The sequence below is a fragment of the Barbus barbus genome, assembly GCF_936440315.1.
Source record: "Barbus barbus genome assembly, chromosome: 45".
Taxonomy (NCBI): Eukaryota; Metazoa; Chordata; class Actinopteri; order Cypriniformes; family Cyprinidae; genus Barbus; species Barbus barbus.
The window spans coordinates 4,674,494-4,695,215 of NC_136723.1; the positions used below are offsets into that span (position 1 = coordinate 4,674,494).

At 39.3% G+C, this 20,722-nt stretch overlaps 1 protein-coding gene across 1 annotated transcript in view; it reads right to left on the reverse strand.

Annotated features, from left to right (window-relative positions):
• The window catches only part of LOC306863764 (ciliary neurotrophic factor receptor subunit alpha-like), a 174,195-nt gene that overhangs the window by 21,125 nt on the left and 132,348 nt on the right, over positions 1-20,722 (reverse strand). The window contains exon 6 of the mRNA XM_079407314.1: positions 18,715-18,878. Coding sequence (XP_079263440.1) covers positions 18,715-18,878 — 164 coding nt within the window. The remainder of the gene's footprint in view (positions 1-18,714; positions 18,879-20,722) is intronic.

Consider the following 20,722-nt stretch of genomic DNA (forward strand, 5'->3'; position numbering starts at 1 on the left):
ATCCCATTTCTAAAAGGTGCAAAAAAGTGCTCAAAGCAGCGGTGCTCAGATCTGCCGCTCATTGTGTATTATATCTACAGTCTGTATTTTCATCTTAGCATCAAAGATGACTGCTGAAAACAACTTTGCCTATACCGTGAGTGGAGGGGAGGCCCAGAGGAATGGGAGATTTCTACATTCTTACATAAGGGAGGGCATGGTGACCCTTTTCTCCCCTCAGTATCCTGTCCCATTTAACTATAGCACCCTGTCCTGACTTAGGGCTTTTGGTATGGAAATCATGGCTTTAAGGGATGTGGATTCTTTTATCGGGGCCTTAAATTCTTCTCCTTTTTATTTGCGGTTGTGTATCCAAGGACAATTCCATATAAGTATCCTAGCAAGAAAGAAGCCGACTTTTATTTAGCTTTTTTTTTCATATTTAGAATCAGTGTGGCAAGACTGTTCTGATAGGGTCAAAAACAGCAGGGGGAAAAATAATTCTAAAGCTAAATAATGAAAGGCAAATATGACAAATAATAAAATCGTGCATAGATAGGATTGCACAATGCATTAATTTATCAACTTCAATAAAAGAAAGAAGAAAATAATGGAAGCCTGTTTTCACCTTAGAGTGAAAAATAAAAACGTATTTGTGGGATAAAGTTTAAAAGAGGCACATTGAAAGATAAAGCGTTAAGATATAAAGTCATATGATGAGAAATAAAACCACATTGTAAAATACAAAGTCGAAGCTATGATAAATAGTGGGACATAAAGTCAAGTGGTGAGATATAAAGGCACAATTTTGTTATATAAAGTTAGATAAAAAAAAAAAAAAATATATATATAGATAGATAAGTCACAATTATGAAACAATCACATTTTGATATATAAAATCACAATGAAAAATAAAGTCACATTGTCACGCTCCCATCTCCCAGGCTGGGCTGTTCAGCGACACTGTTGAGGGCTTTGCCCAGCAGTTCTCGGCAGTGCAAAAGCAGACCGAGGCGATCCAGCACATCCTGCCCCGCTGGGATGCTCCAGCTGCCACCGCTGGCCCGAGGGCCAGGCCTCAGTCTGCTTGTCGCCGTGGGCGCCCTCCTGCGTCCTCCAGAGCTGCTCCGCCCCGTGCTGAATCGACACCTAGGCCGGTGCGTCGACCCTCTCGCAGGAGTGCAGCGCCCCCCACGTCCCAGCCGGCCCCCAAGTCCTCTAGGAAGTCGACGAAGTTCCCCTATGCGATTCAGTTCGCCAGGCAATCTCCCAAGTTCAGTGGCATTCTCGAGACTTCGGTGGCAGTCCGAGATGCACTTGTCTTGTGTGAGGAGATTGCTGTCCTCCTGGCAAAGGATGCAATTGAGCCGGTCCCTCCAGCCGAGATGAGGCAGGGGTTTTACAGCCCTTACTTCATCGTGCCCAAGAAAGGCGGTGGCCTTCGACCAATCCTGGATCTGCGAGTCTTGAATCGAGCCCTGCACAAGCTCCCATTCAAGATGTTGATGCAGAAGCGCATTATCAAGTGCATCCGGTCCCGGGATTGGTTTGCAGCGATCGACCTGAAGGACGCTTACTTTCATGTCTCGATCCTTCCTCGACACAGACCGTTCCTATGGTTCGCGTTCGAGGGGCAGGCATGGCAGTACAGGGTCCTCCCCTTCGGGCTCTCCCTGTCCCCCCGTGTCTTCACGAAGGTTGCGGAGGGCGCCCTTGCTCCGTTAAGGGAAGTGGGCGTCAGGATCCTCAACTATCTCGACGACTGGCTCATCCTGCCCCGGTCGTGAGAACAGTTGTGTGGTCACAGGGACCTGGTGCTCTGGCATCTCAGCCAGTTGGGGCTTCGGGCCAACTGGGAAAATAAATTATCTCCCCTGTGCAGATAATCTCTTTTCTCTGTGTGTGAGTATGACGGCACGTCTCACGGACGAGCACACCCAATCAGTGCTGAACTGCCTGAGTTCCTTCAGAGGCAGGACAGTGGTTCTGCTGAAACAGTTTCAGAGGCTCCTGGGGCATATGGCATCCATATCCGCAGTCACGCTGCTCGGGTTGCTTCATATGAGACCACTTCAGCACTGGTTTCACTCACGAGTCCCGAGATGGGCATGGCGTCGCGGTACACATCGTGTGACCATCACGCAATCGTGTCACCGCTCTTTCAGCCCCTGGACGGACCTTGCGTTTCTACGGGCCAGGGTGCCCTTAGAACAAGTGTCCCGGCATGTTGTTGTCACAACAGATGCCTCCAGCACGGGCTGGGGCGCTACATGCAATGGGCAGGCAGCCTCGGGGCTCTGGACAGGGCCTCGACTGCTTTGGCACATCAACTGCCTAGAGCTGCCGGCAGTGCATCTGGCCTTGAGGCAGTTCCGGCCACTGCTGTTAGGCAAGCATGTGTTGGTCCGTACGGACAACACTACGGCTGTTTCGTACATCAACCGTCAGGGAGGTCTACGATCACGCCGCATGTCACAGCTCACCCCCGAAGATGCACGATTGGAGTAGTGCTTTCTTTCCTGCAAGAGAGGTTGGAGCGCAGGCTGTCGCCCTCCACCATCTCTCTATCGTCCTGGCTGGACTCCAGAGGGGTCTCTTTGAGCCGGTGGATTCAGTTGAGCTGAAGTTCCTGTCTGCTAAGACAGCGCTCCTGACCACGCTCACTTCCATCAAGAGGGTCGGGGACCTCCAAGCATTTTCGGTAAGTGAAGAGTGCCTTGTGTTCGGGCCGGCCTACTCTCACGTTGTCCTGAGACCCCGGCCTGGATACGTGCCTAAGGTTCCCACCACGCCCTTCTGCGATCAGGTGGTGAACCTGCAAGCCCTGCCCTCGGAGGAGGCAGACCCAGCCTTGGCATTGCTGTGTCCCGTAAGAGCGCTGTGCATATATGTGGACCGCACCCAGAGCTTCAGAAGCTCTGAGCAGCTCTTTGTCTGCCATGGAGGTCAGCAGAAAGAGAAGGCTCTCTCCAAGCAGAGGTTGGCCCACTGGATAGTGGATGCCATCGCCTTGGCGTACAAATCCCAAGACGAGCCGTGCCCCCTAGGGGTGAGGGCTCACTCCAAGGTCAGCGAATTTGCGCTGGGGCGATGGGAAGGTTGTGACCTTTTGCATGGCATTTGTCTGACACGCGCTAGCGGCCAAGGTTGTGACGGGGTTCAGGTTGTGGCGCTTTCCATAGACCCCTAATGTTATGTCCCATGCCACAATCTTGAATCATCGCTGTCATCGGGGAACGAGGGTTACGTACGATACCGAGACGTTCTTCCTATTTCTCCAAACATGGGGACAGGAGACTTTTTAGTCAATAAATTGGAAAACAAAGTAACTGGCATTACATTTTTGAAAAAGTAACTCAGATATTTTCTTGTAAATTAAAAAGTAATGCGTTACTTTACTAGTTACTTGAAAAAAGTAATCTGATTATGTAACTTGCGGTACTTGTAATGCGTTACACCCAACACTGATTATGAGATATAAAGCAACATATACAAACTCGTATTAAGAGATATAAAGTCACACTGTAGGATATAAAGTCGCAGTTATGAGATATAGAGTCACAAGGCAAGAAATCACATTGTGAGATATAAAATAATATTAAGATATATGAAGTCACATTGTGAGAAAATAAGTCACAACTGAGAAGAAACATTTTCTACGGAGAAATAAATTTGCAATTGCACAAAATGGACTTTCATAGAAAAATACTTGCCATGCCTTCTGTTTTTGTTTATAAACCAAATTGGTCAACTTCCCTATGCAGTGTACTGTATGTGATGTTAATAATTTTGCATAATTTATGGATTGCCACTTGATTTCCAATAAAAAAAAATTGGGTCCTGAAGCAAAACCACTTGAGAAGCCCTTCTTTAGTCAAACATGAGTCACATGCACATGCACAGGACCATTAGCATACTTAAGGTTACAGTAGATAGGAAAGCTCTCATTTGAGCTTATAGCACCGTATACTCCTTCTCGCCCTCCTGTCAGGGAATATAAATACACCCAGTTGGAGAGCGTGTCTACTGTTGTGGAGAGAAAAAGCAATTAAGTGCCACTTAAAAATTCACATTTGACTTTCTACTGATGGGATAAAAGAAGCAGGTCAGCGCAGGTTCTGTCACTCAAGCTAATGAGAGTATTCCCTCAGTCTCCCTTCTGTGAGATCGCTACTGCTGACCAACAGGTTTAATAGATAATTGTTCGCGGTTCCAGACCCCCTTTGATACCCAGCCAACATCGGTGCAATTAATATCACAGGTAGTGGGAACACCTTTGTGCTTATCACAGAGAACTGACTGCGTGAAACTACAGTAATTCCTTCAGCGCCCCTGTGTTGAGTGCACAAACCGTTTTATGCTATTTAAGAGGAACCCATGCAAGCAGGCACTAATGAGATGTTCTCAGTAATGGGTTAAATATCAACAAAGAAGATGGACCGCCTTAGAAAAATACATACATGTAAACACATACCTCAAAGAGGCACTGGAAGTAGTGCCACATCAAATAAAAAATAAAAAAACAGGGATGAGAAAACAAATATTACATTCAATATTAATGTGTACATCATTTTTCAGATCTCAAATGGAATCGGTCAGATTAGATATTAAATAAACAATTTTGGTCAGAACATTTAGTCAGAAGTAATAATAACCCAAAAACCTATCAAGGAGCTGTTTTTTTGACTACTAGCATTAAAGTTTAAGCTCAGTTTTTTTGAGCATCATTACATTAACATTTGTTTGGGATTTTGTTTCATTGGAGATAAGCTAAAAAATTATAAAATAAAATAAAATAAAAAAATTATTACTGTGCAGGAAATAGTTATCCATAAAAGATGCACTAAACATGCTAGTGTATTATTGCATTACATTTATTAAATTTTAAATTATGTAAAAAAAAAAATGTAAAAGTCGGTATCAGTTCATTTTTTTAATCGACTGATTGTTTATATATCAAAATGTATTTAAAGACTAAATTACTTAGGGTTGTTAAATGGTTAAAAAAATGCTGTTGCAAAATATAATCTAATTAATCTAGTTAATTAATCAAATTAATCCCAATTAACTAAAGACACAACATTATTGTGATAATCTACCATAAATAGATAAAGGATTGAATGGTTGTGATCAAGACTGCAGACTGAAATACTGAATAAATATATAAAAAAAATGTATTTCCATTTAATGGAACATGAGTATTACTGGCCTGCAGTCCACAACAATTCATTTTGCAGTTTGTCTGAAGCAGGGTTATTATAGTTAACAAAAAAAGGGGCACAACAGACAAACATATATACATGCAGGCATGCATAAATAAATGAAATAATGATAACAAATAAAACAATTTTTTATAAATTATATTAAAATTAAAATTATCTGAACAAAAATATACAGTAGGCCTATATATATATATATATATATATATATATATATATATATATATATATACACACTATTTCAGCTAGCTGTAAAATTAAAAACTAGTTCCAAACTAAATAAAGCTCAAACTGGAAATAGATATACACAGACATATTAAAAAAATACATAACCATGTTAACTAAAATTAAAATGAAAATCTAATTATTATTAGATCAGCGACTAGTGATGTTATCTATAATAATCTACTATAAATTAATTACTTTTTTTTTTCAAATTACAGTTAGAACCCTATTATTAATAAATTATATTACAAATAAAATAATAAAATGTTTTTTTTTTTTAATCACATTTGCCCCACACCCAGATAGGTGTTTTTGTCTTTTCATTTATGTCATCTAACACATTTCATTGACACACACACACATATTACACACACACACACACACACACACACACACACACATGTTGGGTTTCCATGTTTTATGGGGACATCCCATAGGCGTAATGGTTTTTATACTGTACAATCTGTATGTGCTATTGCCCTACACCAACCCTACACCTAAACTTAGCCCTCACAGGAAACATGCTGCATTTTTAGATTTTCAAAAAACTTTATGCTGTATGATTTATAAGCTTGTTTCCTCATGGGGACCAAAAAATGTCCCCACAAGATTAAGATTTACTGGTATTACTATCCTTGTGGGGACATTTGGTCCCCAGGACGTGATGAATACCAGGTGCACACACACACACACACACACACACACACACACAGAGAGTCCTATAAATGTGTGTCACACACACTGATCCAGTGCTCCAGACAGATGCTCCCCTCGCTGTGCAGAGTCAGATCATAAGGCACCAGCCCTTAGGGGGTTGTGACACTGAATAAGGCGTGTGAATACACAAACCTTTATCCATCGACATCTCAAGGATGCCCCTGCTGATCCCAGAATCAATATGGGCGGCAGAGACGGAGCCAAGGTGCATTTTTCACTCTCTATGCTCTGAGCGTCAAGAAACAGCTTACAGCGCCCCCGAGGAAAAATAACCTTAGAGCTGAACAAACTACTTCATCATACTGTTGAAGTTGTCAGAGGTGAATGTTAATGTCTAATGCACTATAATGCAGGAGGATACATGACTGAAGAGCTCTGATTCAGCCATTGGCTCATGTATGCGTGTGAATCGTTGACATGCAAGCATCTGATCAATCCGTAATATAGGTAACACTGTAAAATCCCGATTATGAATCATTCAGGGCTTTCGTTTATTATTAATGATCATATTGATTTCTTAACCTAAGGCCTGCACTGAATCCCATAAGAAAGAAAAATCAAAAGTGTAATCTTTAATATCTCAATTTTTTCGCCTGGACAGAAATGAGATTAATAAAGAATAAAGACAGGCCTTCATGCTTCTGAAGTGTCTTCCTTCCTTCCTTCCTTCCTTACATGTTACATATATTTTCTGCACAATTTGTGATATGGACATAAATGACATATGTCAATCCTGCAACAAGCAGTTGTGCTATTACGTTTCTACAAATCATATGAAAAATTATTTTTAGTGTAACACTAGTTATTTATAATTATACATATTATTATTTTTTATTTGTTTTGAGGCTCTTAACCAGCTATTATCCAGTAAATAATGCAAATAAAGTATTTTCACAATTCTTTGAAGTAGTAATTTCATGGTCTCTCTGATAGAGGGGAAAAAAGGTACAAGGAGAGGATATTTGTGGAGAGGGAATAATGGTTTTCGGCACAAATGTATTAAACTCAGTCAGCATTGAGGAGAAACCGCTTGAGAGCCAGACCCATCAGCACTTACTCATGTGTGTGTACATGACTGTGTGTCCATTTGTACGCTAGTGGCATCACCATCCTGATGACAGATAATGATGCGTAATATCACTTGTCTCTGAAATAATCAGAAGTCCAGCGTCTCTGATGACAGGCCTGCAATGGGGCAATTACAGCCAATGAGAAGAGCATCTGTTCAGCAGAGCCCGAGTGTCACACGCATGCGAGGATCTGTGACACACAATCCATCTGAGAGCAGCCACACATTAACTGAAGCAGACCTGTGATGATTACGCTAAATACCTGAGAGAAAGACTCTGATGAGACACTGGATAAAACCCGATAAAGGGTATGAAGGTGATAAAGGTGAGTTTTTGAGTTGTGATTACAGTGAACTGGATTTCAGAGAGTAAGTAAGCGCAATTTCAGATTTAGATTTTGAAGCCTTTTGCACTCCAGATGAAATTTGTGAAAAATAGCCAAACTACTTCTTGTCAGTGGTGTGTGTATAAATTTGTAAGATGTGATTCGTATGAAAATTTATAATTTTTTTGACAAAAAAAAGAAGGTATACATGAAGTTCCACCCTTAACCTAAAAAAAGAGAGTTATAAACCCTAAAGAGTCATAAACAGATTGCTAAAAAAAAGAGATATGAAAACAAAGTACAAATGAGATAAGAATGCACACAAACTAGCTGCCACTTTCCAAAATATAAAATTGTTAAGGAATACCATGAGATTACAAAAAAATAAATAATAATTAAAAAATAAAAATAAACAGATAAACATTTTTTTAAAGGTGTATATTTAAATATGCAGTGCCCTCCAAAAGTATTGGAACAGTAAGGCCATACATTTGGGTTTGACATCAAAAGATGAATATGAGATGAGAGATTAACATTTCAGCTTTTATTTACAGGTATTTTCATCTGGATCTGATACACAATTTAGAAGATAGCACCTTTTGTTTGAACCCACTCATTTTTCATGTTACCAAAAGTATTGGAACAGATAGAATTAACATAGATTAAAGTGAAAAAGACTTTATAGTTAGTTGCAAATCCTTTGCTTTCAATAACTGCATCAAGCCTGTGACCCATTGACATCACCAAACTTTTGCATTCTTTTTTGGTGATGCTTTTCCAGGCTTTCAGCGCAGCCTCTTTCAGTTTTGGGGGGTTACTCCCTTCAGTCTCTTCTTTAGCAGGTAAAATGCATACTCTACATGGTTTAAGTGTGGAGATTGACTTGGCCAGTCTAAAACCTTCCACTTCTTGCCCCTGATGAACGTCTTTGTTGTTTTGGCACTATGTTTTGGGTCATCATCTAGATGTGGTGAAGACGACTTGCTGAAGTTCAAACCGAGCATTTAAGTGACTTTGAACGTGGAATGGTTGTTGGTGCCAGACGGGCTGGTCTGAGTATTTAAAAAACTGTTGATCTACTGGGATTTTCACGCACAACCATCTCTAGGCTTTACAGAGAATGGTCCAAAAAAGAGAAAATATCCAGTGAGCGGCAGTTGTGTGGACGAAAATGCCTTATTAATGTCAGAGGTCCGAGGAGAATGGGCAGACTGGTTAGAGATGATAGAAAGGCAACAGTAACTCAAATAACCACTCGTTACAACCAAGGTATGCAGAATACCATCTCTGAATGCACAACACGTAGAACCCTGAAGCAGATGGGCTACAGCAGCAGAAGGTCACACCAGGTGCCGCTCCTGTCAGCTAAGAACAGGAAACGGAGGCTACAATTCACACAGGCTCACCAAAATTGGACAAAAGAAGATTGGAAAAACGTTGCCTGGTCTGATGAGTCTCGATTTCTGCTGCAACATTCAGATGGTAGGGTCAGAATTTGGCGTAAATAACATGAAAGCATGGATCCATCCTGCCTTGTCTCAACGGTTCAGGCTGGTGGTGGTGGTGTAATGGTGTGGGGGATATTTTCTTGGCACACTTTGGGCCCCTTAGTACCAATTGAGCATCATTTAAACGCCACAGCCTACCTGAGTATTGTTGCTGACCATGTCCATCCCTTTATGACTACAGTGTACCCATCTTCTGATGCCTACTTCCAGCAGGATAATGCACCATGTCACAAAGCACAAATCATCTCAGACTGGTTTCTTGAACATGACAATGAGTTGACTTTACTCAAATGGCCTCCACAGTCACCAGATCTCAATCCAATAGAGCACCTTTGGGATGTGGTGGAACGGGAGATTCGCATCATGGATGTGCAGCCGACAAATCTGCAGCAACTGCGTGATGCTATCATGTCAATATGGACCAAAATCTCTGAGGAAGGTTTCCAACACCTTGTCGAATCTATACCACGAAGAATTAAGGCAGTTCTGAAGGCAAAAGGGGGTCCAACCCGGTACTAACCAGGTGTACCTAATAAAGTGGCCGGTGAGTGTATATAATAAATGCATAAAATAAATGGTTCCTTTATTTTTTCAATGTTTTCAACTGTTTATTTCTATGGGTCAGATGTTCAGTTATTATTAGGACATCCAGCAGAAGTAACACCCATAAACAAAATCACTCCCCTCGTTACTTGTACACATGTGATGTAGCCCTGTGTATTCTAACAGAAGTGTTCTAGTCTCGTTGCACAAAAAAGAGCAGCAGCATGTAGAAGTGCAAATGTTTGGCCGGTGTGTGTGTGGAGCAGACGGGGGCCGGCTGGGGTGGAGCACGGGACATTCACCAAAGATGGCTGAATACCCCTCTTTCTCCCTCTAATTTCCTTTACCATGCTAATGGTGCTGCAATGCCGGTGCTATTGATTAATCTAAGTGCGGCTGGAGGATGAGAGGCTCTGCTGACAGATGCACAAAAGGCCATTAAACGCAGGGCAGCCGGGGGAGACGGGGAACGGCCAATCAAGGGCTGAACCAATCAAAGAAGGGAATTGTGGGGAAATAAGCACATGGAAAGCGAAATGATGATGTAGTCCATCTGACTTGTGAACTACAGTCCAAGTTTTCTGGAGTCATATGATAGATCTGTGTCAAAAACAGACTGAAGGTTGTTATTCATTTATAATCTTGGCTTCCGGTGTGCAGTTTTGACCAGATCACTGAGTCCAATTCATGAATGACTTAAAATATAGTTCACACATCACATGGGGCATTTTATGGTGTTTTTTGCATCTCTTTTGAAGCTAGAAAGCATCTTTATTGTAATTACATGGAAAACAGAGACTAGCACATTCTTCTGGTTGGAATTACCACATAATTTAAGGAAGCAATTTCTGAATGGCACATTGTTGTTTGTATTTTTATAATGTTTTTTGTGATTATTGTCATTAGATTGTCATTGTCTTTTTGGAAATAATCTATTTTTACAATTATGTAAACATAATTTTTATTACATACTATTTACATAAAACTTTGGGGATATTTAAGATTTTTTTTTATTTATTTTTTAATTGAGCAATAGTTTTATTTATCAAGGAGACATTAAAGTGATCAGTAAAGACATGCATAATGTTACAAAAATATATTTCAAATAAATGCTGTTGTTCTTAACATTCTATGAATTAAAAAATTAAAAAATAAAAACTATATTGAAAACGTATCATGGTTTCCACAAAAAATATGCAGCAGCACAACTGTTTTCCACTTTGATAACAGGCTAATATGTTTCTTGAGCAGCAAATCAGATTATTAGAATAATTTATGAAGGATCATGCGACAATGAAGACTGGAGTAATGATGCTGAAAATTCAGATTTATATCACAGCAATAAATTAAATTTTATAAAATGTAAAAACAGAAAAAGTTAATTTAAGTTGTAATACTAGTTCACAATATTACCATTTCATTGTATTTATATAAAATAAATGCAACCTTGGTAAGCATAAGATACTTTTTAAACAGTATTGCAGATACATCAATTTACACATACATTTAAGTAATATATCAATTACAATTTACAGTAATGAAAAATGTGCTTGACTGACATAAATCAATGTCAAAACTCAAAAATCTGGTTCTCACCAGCTATTAACTATGACTTTAGTCCTAATAAACTCCTAATTTGCTGCTTAAGGATAGTTAGTAAGGTCGTAATGGTCCCCAAAATTTACTTTCTTTATGCAATTTTTATATATATTTTACCATCTCCATTCGACACTGCTAAAAAATTCAATAAAACAAAATAAAAATAAATAAGTAAAGAAAGACAGAATAAACAATAAACAAAAAATTTAATAAATAAACAATAAAATTAAATAAATAAACAAAAACAAACAAACATACATAACGCCTAGTGCAAGATTTTCAATTAACTCTAATATGAAAGGTGACGGACAGGTTCAGGCTGAGGTCTCCACTCAACAAACACATTAAACAGCAATTAAAACAGCATTCAACAAATCTGTTGTGGTATCTATTTCAAGTGAGAACTGTAAAATAGTAAAAAAATAATAATAAAAAGAGAGAAAGAAAATAACGTCATAAGCTCAGCAGAAGTCAATGTTTTTGTTGACATGAAGTAAACCTCAGTGCTAGAAGTGCTTGTGTGTCTTCAAGGGAGCATCTTCAGGCTTTATAAACTCTGAATTCTGATGAGATCCATAAATAAGAAGGGGAATGGAGGCTGCGGCCGACGGGACCATGAGAAGGGACAGTTCATGATAGCGTTCAAACAAAACGTTGGCCACTGGGCCAAACCACAGCGTGACTGAGCATACTTTCATAGGACTTACACATCTCAGAGTCTCCAAACACACACACATTTTGTATATGACCTTTTTTTCCCCCCTCCACACTGCTGGTTAATTTGCTGTAAGCCGCCTCAGTGCTGTTATTAACTGAGCCCTGAGCCACTGTTAGCTACAGCGAGGTGTTTTGGAAGTTCATAGTGGCTCACACACATACATACGCATACCCAAACGTGCAAACAACAAAGCAGGCATCTGATTTCCCCAGCTTCAATGCCGTTTGATATCTGCAGCACGGACAGCCGTGGATGATATCATAACTGTGACTGCTAACTGACGTCACACGCTAATGGCTAATGGGTCCTATGAAACACAGTCTAGTAGTCAATAAATCAGCATAAGTGCACTGTTATTTGAACCTGTCTCTCCATTAAAAAAAAAAAAAAGAACAACAAAGGAAAAATAAAGACAAGGCAATTATTGTGCTATGCTGTTGTGCTTGCAGTTTCTTCATGAAATTAGATATTAAAGAAAAGGCTGTTTTGCAATTATCCATTAATTAAAACATTTGAAATGGGAATATATAAAAAGGAGCACTATTCAAGGACACATTGCAGTGTGAAATCAAACAATGTTTTGTTTACAAGAAACCAGGCCGATACAACGAGTGTTTTAATGATTTTTGTTTAGTAGCAGGTAAGCAAGATTATTTTGTTAATGTCCACACAATGATAGTAAGTTATTAATTATGAATGGACATAAATTATTTAACGAATAGAAGGTATTAGGTATATAGAAGGTATATGAACTGCATTAATTTGAAAACTGAATTCTTTTGTAACATTATAAATGTCTTTAATTTAGATAAATTGACTGAATCATTGTGCAATACAATTTGTGAAACACATACAACAATGAAAACGAAAATAACAAAAAGTAGTGCTGTCAAACGATTAATCACGATTAATCGCATCCAAAATAAAAGTTTTTGTTTACATAATATATGTATATGCACACACATATATTTATATTTGTGATGGAGAGACTTTATTTGCCTTCCATCACTGCTTTACTGTGTTCGAGTTGGTTTTACTTGAATGTATTTCTGATCCAGCTGAGTGGGCCTGGCAGTAAGTGTACTCTAGAGAAAGTGCTAATTTTAGCGAGTGCATTGCAAATGTTTGTGCAAATGTTTTTCATTTGCATTATTATTTGTATTTATTTATTTAGACTCGTGTTCCTAAATCGCATGCATGAATCATATAGTAAGTCAAGAGTTTATTTTATATTATAGAAATGGTATGTTCCAATTTGGGAGAGCAGGAAACTGTGTATTTAAGATCGCCGTCATTACTACTCTTTGTTTTGAATGGGTGCTATGGACAAACTTGCGTTCTACAAACCAGACATCTACTAACAGAGGTTTTAACAAGGCCATGCTAAACAACAAAACAAGCGACACTCATCTGGAATGAGCTACAATGTGGACCAGACTTTATGTTGACAGTCAAAATGTTTGCTATCCTACTACACAATTTCAAACAAAATATTCTAAATCTCATTCAAATTCCATTACTCTTTTAAAACTACTCCATTTTGGCATTGCGTACTAGCTTTATTTTTGTCCATCATTGTGATTACCCGAAGCAACAGTGAGCCAAACCCCATTAGATCTGCAGTCACATATCAGTCACCTGAAACTGGATGGAGCTCTATGTAGCCTGGCCTCTAACAAAGCACATTCGTTCTGAGCAGCAACTCCCAGAAGCCCCCACTGGTCAAGAGCAGATTGTTTCTCATTTGGCTGAGTGGCACCACAGCGGCTTGTTAAAGCCTGAGTTTAAATACATCATTTCTGGAAATGAAAGGGGCGTAGAAGAAAAATGGCCCAGCACACCATTTTTTTCTCCTCCGCACCCCCAGCCTCCTTTCTTTTTTTCACACTCCACGCTGCTGCTTTCCTGGACAAAAGACAGAGCGTGAAACATATGCAGTCATTTCACAGCTGTCTCATGTCTTTTCGCCGCTCCCATCTATTTCAATCCATCATTCACATCTCTCTCCAGAATAACTTGCGATTAACAGGATTTCACCTGTTCTTTTTTTTTGTTAACAACTTATTACATTTTCTTCCTGAAACAGCAGTAACAAACAAAAAATAACTGTGCCAATTCAGAACCCAACCCAACCCACAGTAAAATAATTTTCACATGGATTCCAGAAAAGATGACAACATCAAACGCTGAATGACACAAACTTATAGTTTCCGCACTAGATCCATGCACACGAGAAGTAGAGAGTTCCATCGAGACAATGTCCAACAAACACACAGTCCAGGTTCGTCCGTCCATTGTGTGAGGAGGATTCCAACGGTTGACTAGCAATGTTTTGCTGCTGTGAGAGCAGCTAACAGTAAATACATTTGTTGGACGGACAAGGTGAAGTCCCAAAAGTCATTCTTGAAAAAATGGCGTGGAGTCAAACATATGTCAGTATCCAACAAATATAACAGGTCCTGTGAGAGCTGAGACCAAAAAGATGAGAGAGAAGGGCACTCCCAAAAAAAAAAAAAAAAAAAATGCTATGCGAAAACGTGCCTAAAGATCCTTTGTGAACAGAAATTACCCTAAGTAGAAGATGACAGATTCATATTCAGAAAAAAAAAACCCTTAAGAGTGCGATTCCTTTCATCCAAATCTTTCCAGGATATGCGACATTACAGAATTCGTATCTGCATCCAATACAATTTCAAAGACCGAAAATTTCAAGAGATAGGTTGACAAAACAGAAAAAAAATAAGGTCAGGAGTACAAGGGGCATAAACTAAAAGAAATACAATATTCCTATGCTCCACTATTGTTTTTATATGTGTTCTTCTACCATCTGTATCACAACCTTTGTCTAAAATAGTAATATTTAAAGTCCTCCTCAGCAATATTTCTCACATGTCTGTTTCCTTTCAGCTCTGTTTTGTCCTTATTTGGTAGCTCCTGTCCTAGTTTAGTTAATGATTCATCCTATTCACCTGTTTTGTGTTAATTATCTCATTTACTCCTTTGTTCCTGTTCCTTTATAAGCATTCAGTTTTGTTCTAGCCTTGGTCGAGTCTCACAAAAAAGTTATGTTCATGCGGTTTATCCTGTTGTTAATAATTTAATTTATTTTGCATCCCTTGTCGTCCTGCTTCCCTACAATCAGCAACGCGTAACAGAAGACTCGACCCATAAGAAACATGGATGAACGAGCCCAGTTCATCGAAATGGCTCACGCCATTCAAGACCCTTTTAACTATGCACTGGCTTTTGTACCGCTCGCCCTCTCCAGCTCCCTCGAGGGAGACGAGCTCAAAACCCTGTTCAAGCTCGGGATTTCGTTCCATCAGCCACTGGAGCTCCCAGACACCTCCAACCTCAACTGGCAGGAGACAGTCATCCGGTGTTTGGAGAGTCTCGCGACGAAGCCCGTGCCGCCAGGAATTAAGTCTCCGCTGGTCCTGTCCAGCTCCGCGCTTCCAGAGCGCCCTCCTACACCTCCGCTGGTCCCGTCCAGCTCCGCTCCTCCAGAGCTCCCCACAGAGCCCGCTCCTCCTCAATGGCTCCCAGAGGGGAACTTCCCCAATAATTTTTTTTTGGGGGGGGCCATATACCCTCTGCCTGTGTGGCCGGGCCTAGAGCCAAGGCCACGGAACCCCTTGATCTGCCTTGGCCGCCCGAAAAAATAGGTCCCCGGATCCGCCATGGCCGTCCAAGCTCCCAATTCATGCAATCAATGCAAAATTATGCATTTACTTGAATATTAATTGACACTATTGATTAGGTTGATACATCATTGTGGCAATACTTTTATCCAAACAGAAATAACATCATGAATAATTTGTAATTTTTCTCATAAAAAAATGATCACAGATAACACTAAAACAAGTCATACAGAACATGCAAATAAACACTGCTATTTAATAACAGCGGCCCTATTTATTGTCAGTGAATTTGGCACTCAAAATACAGAATATTTTTAGCATATATATTCCCACTTCAAATAGATGTCTTATAATCTCTTCTTCACACCTTCGAGGAAATGAAAAGTTTCAAAGTTCATCACTCAGCGGGTGTGAATGTATGCATTTCTTTCTTATAATTACTCCACACTTCCGTTGCTCTTAGAGTCGTCTGTTAAATGTCAGTGCTTTTTAAAGCTCCGCTGCACCATGTCTCTTCAGCTCAGTTCCATCAATTACAACTGAGCAGAAACATTGATCCATTGAATTTCTCAGTCCATTCATTTATCTGAGCAGCTCAACAAAAATGACATTTTTACTTTATAAACATGTATATGTCAATGTGAGGCCACACATTTAGCTTTTGACCAGGTTATTTCTAATGTTAGGTTTCAATAGTAAATCAAGACTGAACTATTACTTATGGTACATATTTAACGTTTGTTTCTCTGATCTTGAAATATGCCTTAGATAATATAATAGGAAAGTTAATCTTAAAACTGTAATGTCATTCCAAACCTGCATGCAGTGGGTTACACTTTAGTCCACTTTAGAAATTCTTGAGGGTGAATAAATGATGACAATATCATCTTAAAATTAATGAAAATTTACAGTACGCATTTGCAAAAGATTGCATTATTTGTGTCAATACAGTTGCGAATGAATCCAAAATGAGTCTTAATTTAGTGGATTCACTGTGTTCTTTTGATGTCCAAACAGATGGCTAACTGAAAATAAACAAACACAAAAAACAATTCTAAGTCCTAATTACCAGACTATGGATCCAAAATTAACTTATCTCTGCAAACGCATACTTTTGTAAAAGTGTCGGTACTTTGACTTTGTGCCTGCCTGACTACCTATCTATCTGTCTACCCATTCCTCCATGACGAAAGGCCTCTAACAGTTCTGTCAAAATGTATTTTGTGTTAGAATTGTAAATCTCAAAAAAAAAGAAAGTGAGCTGCAAAGAGTAGAACAATCGTGTCTATTTAGACAGTTCTGGGAACAGGAATCGGAGGTACTAAAATCTGAGCCATGTTTGCATACCCGCACCTCAGTTCAACTGGAATTGATGTTATTAATATTAAAAAAACTAATATTAAACATGTCCACTTCTTAAACCCAGGGACACCGTTGGCTAGCCGCGAGCGCTTTATTGTTTCCATGCCACATTTTGCCGTCTGATCCCAGGCAGCTTTGAGGCATCCATCGCTCAGCGAGGACTGTTCCAGCTGCCATCCCCTCATTCCTCAGCAGAATGAATGGCTTCCCTACACCACGCTCCCCGTGCCGAGCTGGCTCTTTCATCTCTCTGAAGCCCTCTCGCCGTGATGCACTACGTGAGTGCACATGTGAGGCGCAGCTGAAACGCGGCCCTGCCGAAGACTGATGAGGTTTCCACCTTGTCGTGATGGAGCTCAATATGGTCTCTGCTGCAAGCTGATATGAGCTCGTGTTAGGGCTGATATGGTTTGTTTCAGAGGAGTAGTGGTCTCAGAGAACTCAAATAGGATTCGAATGGCACTGAGTAATAGTTGTTTTGGAAATTTAGTTGGATTCTTTGTAAGGAGGGATGAGATGTGCTCTGTAGTGAAGCATGGCATCATGACTACATAACATTGGTGTTTGCACATAGAGTGACAACTTTAAGTTTAGTTGCTTTACTAGACATTCTTTTTAGTGCACACTTAAGCCTTATTATAAAATGCAACATATTCACAAAACCTTTTGTTACTGTATTAGCCTGGTGCAGTTAACGTTGGCATGCAATGAACATTTCTTTTGTAAACAACTGTTGTAGATGTCATTGCGAACAATTTATACATATGATTTTTCTTAATCGACACTGTATCAAAATGTTGCAGCATGATCTTCCAACAGATTTGTCTCTAGTAACGCAAGCAGAAATTCTCCAATCATTTAGTCCACTTAAACCCCGCCCCCTCTACAACTGACTGCAAGTTCACATTAGGTGTGTTCGACTTGAAGTGGCGCCGCTTCAAGTCGAACACACCTTATTAATCTTTAATGCCACACCCACATCTCAAAATCCAATCAACAACCAGCTGATATAAGTATCTATCTATCTATACATCGAAGTTACATCAAAACAACTCTATACTGCATTCGTCCAGAGCAGGTAGTCTAATTTCAAAATTACAGAACAGATTTGAAGTATTTCTGAAACACTTAATATTCTTAGTGCCAGACAGTAACTAGATTATAGAGTGAGATGTGCTCATCTACTTAAAGAGCTTAATGGAAATAACCATGACACAACATCTACTTTCAGCCTTGATATGTAAGAGGAATAAATTCAATAATCCCAAGAGGCTTCTTAAGAAATCTTCTCTGACTGACTGGCTGGTGCTCTCATTCAGTAGTATGGCAACGCATATGAGACTAAGGGATGTAAATCACCTATTTTCAACTGTTCAATACTCTGATTGACATCTTGGTGAGCAGATCAGTTTCCAAAGAGCATGTCTGGTCTCATTCTGTAGAGCTGAGGGACACAATTGGACTCATGAGGAGAGCTGACAAAGGAACCAAATCACAGCAGCCCGCTTTGATCCGTGTATTCTTGTACAAATTGAGACATGGTTGAAACTCTATTCGAAATGCTGCAGAAATTACTAACATAGCTGGTTACCAGAATATGCTATGTTTCGTGCAATATACAGTTGGATTTATCCTCAGCAGATTGCTGAGCCCCAAACAACTGCCTTATTGAAAAATTTTAGGCATTTTGAGCTTGTTAGTTGACAAGCAAGACTATGCTGTTTGACCAACTTTGCCAAAAATACCTAGTTGGTTGAGTTTATGCAAATGGTGTCATTAATAATGGTGACATTAAAGATGCTACTTACGTGCTGCCACTGGTCTCGGATGAGCGGCCGGTAGCGCAGGAAGTACTTCAGCGGGAAGGTGTCCACATCGGGCCACGTACTGGGACTGTTCCAGGTCACCTCTAGTCTTTTTGCATTGTTGGCCATGGGTTTGGCCACCACCTTCTCAGGGGGGTCAGGTTTCACTGTTGGACCGAAGAGAACTTGATGTAAGCTCATGACCAATCGCAGGTATCGTATTCAAAGGAATAAATCCCTCCCAAATTAATTCTGTCATCAGAATTTCATTGCTTTCTTCTGTGCAAAATAGATGGAGAAAGTCCTCAAATCGTATCCACACATGGCCATATGCACATGGGTCATGTCAAAACAGGTCTTGCCAGGTTTGACGTAATTGACACCAAATGACATTTCTTCTCATGTATCTCATAACAGAATGTATCTGGCATTTTTGAATATGTAAAAAAACAAAAACAAAAAAAAAACCTCTGGTTCTTGCACATAATATGGCTTAAAGGCAAGATACTACAGGTAAATAGGGTAATACATAATAATAATAATAATAATAGGGTAACTCACCATACTTTCCGTAGTTCATTAATCACAGTATTTTAAGACAATTGTTTTGTATTTAAAGTTTTCTAACATTTAGTTTCAATATGCAAATTATACATGATATATTTTCATATTCATTAGTTTGCATAAAAATCTAGAACATAAATATGAAAATTGGATTAAGCCAGGATCAAATTTCATGTCTCATTTTGCTGACATATTACAGTTAAAGTTTTTTTTTTTTTGGATATCTATTTTAAAATACTGAAAAAATGTTGAAATATATATGTAAATTGTTACATAAATTAGACAAATATAGAATAGATATGAGTAAAACTAAAACTGTAAATTTTATGAATTTAAGCGCTACTTAAGTCTAGATTAGATTTCTTGCTAATTTTAAGATATTTGAAGAAAAAAAAAGAAAATATGGTTTGTAATTGAAATCTACAGATGCAAATAGATAAAGTATCATACAATACACACTTACATGTGTATTTTGGATGTCTTGTTTCAACTAGTTTACAAGAAGACATGTTATTGAAGCAAAATAAGATTTTACAAGTGCATGGGAAAAAAAGATTTTTGGGATTGGGAAGACTTTTGGGTTATCTTTAAGGTACTTTCTCTTTTTAAAGCTTGAAGCTTGCTTTCATTTGAAACTTGCTTCCACTATATGGAAAAGAACAGCTTGAACATTCTTCAAAATTTCTCATTTAGTTTTTCTCAGAAAACAAAATGTAAGCCATACAGGTTTATTAATGTCATAACAGAGATATTTTTGGGTAAACTATTCCTCTAACATAGCTAGGAAGTATGAAAATGCCTCTAGAGATGAGATGCTAATGGTATACGAGTTGTGACAAGGCTCAGTACAAAAAGAACACCGCTTTAGTGGAATCACACATGACAAATGCCACTAGCGAAAGAATATAATGGAAAAAGAGATGCATGAGGAATAGTGCTGAGATTTCCTTTTTATGATCCGCAGCTCATCCCTCTGAGCAGAAAATCAGTTTGACGTAACACACACGTCTCCTAAAGAAGCCACACTGTGACATTTCTCGAGATGTCTTTTGAGCAGCGGCGTCTCCTGAATGTGAGGAAAGCTTTTTGGAGCTAAGGTTTATGGGAAATAAGCAGAGAGCAACAGAGTGCCCTTTCTCTTCTTCTCGAGCTGCGGTGTCCAAGGATCATTCTGTTTGCTCTGCGGTTTTAGCTTCACTCACACACAAACACATACACACGAGGACAAAGAGATGTTTCTGAGCCCCGTTCCCTTTACTATTCATAGCAGACAAATAGTGGCTTTAGGATTTATAGCTCAGGCCTTGACCTGGCTTGAGCGAAACACTCTTTACGACTTTCAAACACTGCTGATGTTGTATAGATGTCGGCTATTCGGATGCAAATTTTTATGTCTGGGCATGCTGAGAGGAAGAGCTGGACTGCAAAAATTCATTTTCCTAATCAG